Below are 6,000 nucleotides of genomic sequence, written 5' to 3' on the forward strand. Positions count from 1 at the left end.
ATAGAGCCCAAGAAATTCATTAACCCATCACCTCATGTAGAACATATGGATCAAAGCAACTCATTGTCAACATAACTCTGTGATATATGTCATTTGCTGTGACTTCTGCACAGAGAGAGATTGAACTGATAACCAGAGAGTGACTTTAATTTGAAACACTAACTTTGCCTTTCTAATGTCTTTATTGCCTATTACATTTAAATAATACCTTGAAAGGTAAAAATAGGTCACACACTCCTCTGGCTTCTTTCTACACACACATTACGGACTTGATTCAGTTGTCCACACCTACATGCACTGGCCCATCTGAGAGGTCCTTGGGAGGCCAAGGTACCATCAGAGAACAGCAGATAAGGCACAAGACCTCTGTCCATCCTGAGTGGAAGCTGGAGGTCAGCTAGGGTAACTGAGACCACCCCAAAAGGCACTAGATGCTTGTGTGGGGTAATCTAAATGGAGCTTCTACACTGGGATTCAGCCCCAGACTGGGATGCCCTACACCAGACTTATACCTACGCCTACTTCAGGTGACCAGAATGGAGTTGAGTGCCAAGCTCCCATTACCATCAGTGGTCTCGGAGAGCTACTGACTTCATCCTAAGGCCAATACATACACCTCATCGCCTGAGGCGCTCCCCAGGTTCCTCTGATTGTGTGGTCAAAACTTCCATTGAGCACCAAGCATTGACACTTAGCTCACACTACAGACACCTGAACTCGGGTGTCGGAATCGTGAGCCAAATTCCACCCCAAAGCTAGGTGGAAAGATTCCAAACACAGGAACCTTAGTTTGGCCCACCTAACTTTAGGCAAATGACCTCAACTGAATATTGCTAGGACAATAACCACTGTAGAATCTTTTATTAGTGCAAAGAGAGAGATGCCTTCAGAGACTGATTCAGTTAAATGCCTGATTTTGGATAGGACTAACCCACAGCTACCTATATCCTCCAAAGCATACAGGAACATCCTCAATCTGTCTTAACGATGGTTGTAGATAGTTTATACAAGCATATGCTCATAATGTCATCATCTTTATTTCCTTCTCTTGTCATCTTCCTATATTCATTTGCTGCTTCTCTCCTAGCAAGTTATGAACCTTAAGATAATATCCTACCTTAATCACTTTCTTCAACAACACTTAGTACAATCTTAATAGGACTCTAGATGGTAAAAAAGTAAAACTAAAGCTGGCTGACATTTACTTAGAACAAAAATTCAGCACACCCAGATAAAACTCTACAAGTTCACTGGCACCAAACTGCAATCAAACCGATCCCAGTACTTGAGACTACTAAGAGCCCAGCAAAGCAGTGCTAGCAGTCAAGCTACAGCTCTTCTTGGTCTGTCCTATAATTAGCAAAGTCCTGATACTACATTAGATGGGGACAAACAAGTCTTTAAAAATGTATAGCACCATGATAATTTTTGCTTTAAAAAAACAAAACCAAAATACTGTCTTTCAAATCTCAATAGAGATACCAACAGTAAAGCTAGCATCAAAGCTTTCTTGCCAAGAGGTCTGCTATTTTAAGCAATGCATAAAAACTGCCAGGTTTAAAAACAAAAGTTATGCAGGGGAAGAAAGGGATAAAAAAAAAAAAAAAAAAGCAGAACACTTTAAAAAATGCACGATCAGAAAAAAAAAAAAATCAAATAATTGTTAGCATTTATGTAATGGAGGAAGACGCATACATAGGAAAAACATGCATGTCTGCCATTTGTAAAGCTTGCTAAGTTCTGAAAAACAACAAACACGAGCTGCCACACCAAAAATTCCAACTTACTAGCAAAGAAATTCAAATAATAAGATTACCTTGTTCCAGTCTAAAGCACAGGGAACGTTTTGCAGCCTCTATCTCAGGACTTGGATTATCCAGCACACGCCTGCACCACTGCAGAGGACTCAGCGATTTCTCTTGAGGAGTGAGAGTCTTGGTAGGCAAGATGTACAACCTTAACCAAAAACCACACAAATATCAGCAAGATATGCAATACTTAAAAGTTTATTTCTATACTCTCAATTTCCTGCCCACTAAAAATGTAGAACAGTGCAAAGCCTTGCAATATGATATTCTAATAACAAAAGGTATTCCAAAGTAGAAGAGTTTACATTAGTTTTCTTCTTCCCTCCTCAGAAAAGTAGGTGGCAAAATATGAACTCTACAGGTCTGGCACATAAAAACAAAGTTGAAGTAGATTTCTCACAAAAAGCTTCCATCTCATCATTACTATTGTCTCAATTTCAGCACTCCCCAGAGTTCAAGTTCATTAAGTGCTGCGCACACACCAAAGATGCTGTCGGTTTTCCCCTTTATATTTACCTGTACCAGAGATTAGATAATTTCAGTATTTGTTTTTACATGTAAATCACAATTTCAATGTTATCTATTTCACTCCTTTGCCTATAACAATTTAATCAGCTTGTGAGATTGCTGATCATAATTCATTTTCCATACACAGTCTCTTCTGCCCGATGAACCAAATGTCGTACAAGTCAGATTTGTAAAGATTAGACAACATTTCCTGGGAAACAATGAAGATCCAATTTAGATATTCAATTCCAGCAGAGAAAAAAAAAATAGGCAAGAAATGCTAGTGTATATGCATTATTCTCAGACAACAGTAAGCAACTAATCAGATGATCAAGCACACAAGGAAGCCAGGTATCAAAGCTGGTTTCATGGGAAAATTCTTAAAGCTGGGATCTGTGTTGCTGCTGTTGCCCTTGCAGATCAGTGGACACAAGCAGACGCCGGTTCACCTGGGAGGGCGCAGATCTCCCAGGAAGGGAACTATTTTTGGCCACCGGAGATGGCTCGCAGCTCCCTGACCTGACCAGTTCTGATGGATGGGGCTGCAGGCAGCCACAGGCAGATTCTCAGGCACCAACAAAATGCTCCATGGGCTGCAAAGGAATCTGGAGCCCACACAGGGGGTGCAAAAGGCAAGGCCAGAAAAAAAAAAAAAAATCAAAATTAAAAAAAAAAAAGGATTGAGCTCCTCAGGGGGCCAGGTAACAGCTTCTCATCTTCAAGGTGTTGACTCACCAGCTACCCAAGTGCCCTGAGAGGAGTGGTACACCAATGTCCGCTCCATGCTTCTTATTACCCCCATGAAGACAGTCAGCACTCTCTCTCCATCTCACAAGGAGTAAATATCTTCGTGGCGACTGCCGTCTCTCATGGCAATCCCAGTAGACATCAACTATTGAATTTCTCTGAGGAGAGGACTCATTTCCCCTGACTTCCTGCGGTGCCTGGCTACACATTAAAAAAACAATACTGAGAAAAAACAAAAGGAAAAGAAAAGGAATATCTTTCAGCTTTCCTGTTAACCTGCAGAAGTGCTTTAAAAGCTGAACATGTGACTGATCATTCTCAGTGATCAGACATTTGTGTAAAAAGCTGAACAGCCAAAAGAGGTCTGACTTGTCTGCAATGATGCTAATTTTACTTTTTTTTTTTTCTGTAACTGCAGATAAAGAAAGAAAAAAAAGCAAAGGTATTTAAGGCCTAAAATTACTAATCAACAACTAAGATACAAACTGGTCTTCGACTTTCCAGATAACAGTCTGCTTTAAAGACTGACATTACAAAAAAGCCCCAAGCAGCTGGCATCACACAGCTGACCTTTCATGGACAAGGATGGAGATTCAGCCTTGAACCAAAGACATTCAACAGCTAAAACAACTCACTCTTAGTGGAATAAATTTGTTAACAAATCGCTGTCACGAAATTCTTCTGTGGATACATATCTGTGTGACATGAAAGCAAGTTTTGGCCCCCAAAAAGCATTTAGGATTGCTTCCAGGGCACAAATCAAATAGGAAACTATACTGAGGGACTCAAAAAAATGCTGACTTTGTATTGCCCCAAAATATAAACACAGAAAACATTTTGTTTAAGAGGATGGGATCAAACAAATTCGATATTCTTTAATGTGATGGATAGTTAGGGGTTAAGATCGAGGCAAAATTTGAGTGAAGTCAGTATCGACAATCCCAGAACAGCCCCACGCAGGCTAGTGCTGCACATAATGAAACAACACTGGCAAAGATTTCCATACAATTTCTTGATGATTCTCAAAAGAAATTTTGCAAAACTGCAGCATGGTATTTTTTATATCATGAAGCACATACAACCAGCATTCACTAAATATTTATTATATTTATTTATTATACATATTTATTTATATTTATGTCATTTTTTAAATCCTTTGTCTGCTACCAAAATAAGGATGTTTAGATGCACCTCAGCTGCATTATACTGTATTTTATCCTCAGCTGATGTAAACTTCAGCTCAGTCTAAAAACTAACCACATAAAAAAACTACACTGAAGCCTTGACAGATATTTAAATCAGTTATTTAAATATACATACTACATATTCCACTACTGACACTTTAAAACAACTAAACATCAATTATATTTAACGTGGTTACACACTCAGTGATTCAGACAGTATTCTAGCACTGTTTGGACAGTCGCTACGATGTTCTTCCACGTTGCTGAGACAAGTTTTGAGGCACCAGGCTCACTTATTTATTTATATCCTCAGTCTATAATTTCCCCTTCTATCTCTTTCTAAGTGAGCATAATCATCCCTCTAGGTCGATTTTATTTTCCGCTTTATTCGCCTGCTATTCATTTCTGCTTTATTCAATTTACCAGCACCCAGCCGTGCCTTTCGGAGCTACATGGGCTCTTAAGATACACAACCAACCATTTAGATCAATGTCTAAAAGACAAAAGCCCTCCCAAATCCCTGAAGATGGGAGACAATTGGGCAGAGATTTTAGGATGGGGAGGCAGCGCTACTTAGAGAAAGGCTTTCCCAGAACAATTCCGCTATTTTTAATTCCTTATGTAAACAAGAGGCTGAAACTAGGCTGAGACCTGAAATTGAAGAGAGACGATCTTCCTCAAAGAGGAAAATGAACACAAATCCCCCGCCGAGGGGGGTAAAGACCCCACCTGAGCCCCAACCCGGACACAGCCCCCTTTGGTTGGTGGGGTTAACCGCACTGATGCCAGGTTTTAGGAAAAAAAAAAAAAAAGCCAGATTTCAGATTTAAGTTTAAGCAGAACGAGATCAAGTGGATTTGGGGGCTAATGCTAATCAGAGCCTGCAGAGCATCAGCGGGGTGAGCGCTGCGGGAGGCAGCGGCCGCCGCCAGCCCGACCGGGAACTGGGGGGCAGAAGGACACCTGGGGCCGGGGGGCGCAGCGGGGGCAGGGCAGGGCCGAGCCGCATGTACCATGTATCCTCGTCCTGTCCGCAGCAGCCGTCCTCCAGCTCCAGCACCGCCACCTCGTCCAGCACCGTGGCCGCCGCCCCCGGACCGCCGCCTCCGCCGGCTTCTTGTCCCCCGCCGCCGACCGCCGGCGGGCCGGGCGAGGGCTTGAAATAGGCGAGGGGCTCCGGCGGGCCCAGCGCGGCGGCGCACAGCAGGGTGGGCACCGGGCTGGGCATGCACGGCACGGCCCCACCGCCCGCCACGGAGGGTGGGCTGGCGGGGCGCAACCCGCCGGTAGCCGGCGGCGGGGCCAGCAGCAGGTGCGGGCTGGGAGGGCCGGCGGCTACCGCGGCGGCGGCGGCGCGGCTCCGGAGCTGCTCGTTCTGCTTCTCCAGCTTCCGCACCAGCTCCTGCAGCTTCTTCACCTCCAGCTCGGCGCTCACGGAGGGGCCGGCGCCGCTCCCTTTTACCTCCGCCATCATCGCCGGTTTCAGCAAGGCAGCCTCCATCCTGCCCACCGACCCGCCGCCGCCGGCACCTGCTCCGCCGCGCCGCCGGAGGGCAGCGCCCGGGAGGCGGGAGCGCTGGGGAGCGCTGCTCGCCGCGCTGGGGCCCCGGCCCGGCCCTGCGCTGCGCTGCCCGCCCCCGCTCCGCCGCCGCGCTCAGCGTCTCCCGTCAGCGGCGGCGAGGACGCGGGTGGGATCCCCTCCCACTCCGGCAGCCGGAGCGCCGCGCACACGCAGACGGCGCGAACAAAGAGCC

General features: G+C 45.4%; 1 protein-coding gene across 1 annotated transcript in view; it reads right to left on the reverse strand.

Annotated features, from left to right (window-relative positions):
* The window catches only part of SLAIN1 (SLAIN motif family member 1), a gene marked incomplete at both ends in the record, with an annotated part of 48,400 nt that extends 42,653 nt beyond the window's left edge, over positions 1–5,747 (reverse strand). Inside the window, 2 exons of the mRNA XM_080344598.1 lie at positions 1,817–1,956; positions 5,260–5,747. Of these exons, the coding sequence (XP_080200724.1) occupies positions 1,817–1,956; positions 5,260–5,747 (628 nt within the window). The remainder of the gene's footprint in view (positions 1–1,816; positions 1,957–5,259) is intronic.
* Positions 5,748–6,000: the final 253 nt, after the last annotated feature.

Source organism: Nesoenas mayeri (assembly GCF_963082525.1).
Source record: "Nesoenas mayeri genome assembly, chromosome: 1".
NCBI classification, from domain to species: domain Eukaryota; kingdom Metazoa; phylum Chordata; class Aves; order Columbiformes; family Columbidae; genus Nesoenas; species Nesoenas mayeri.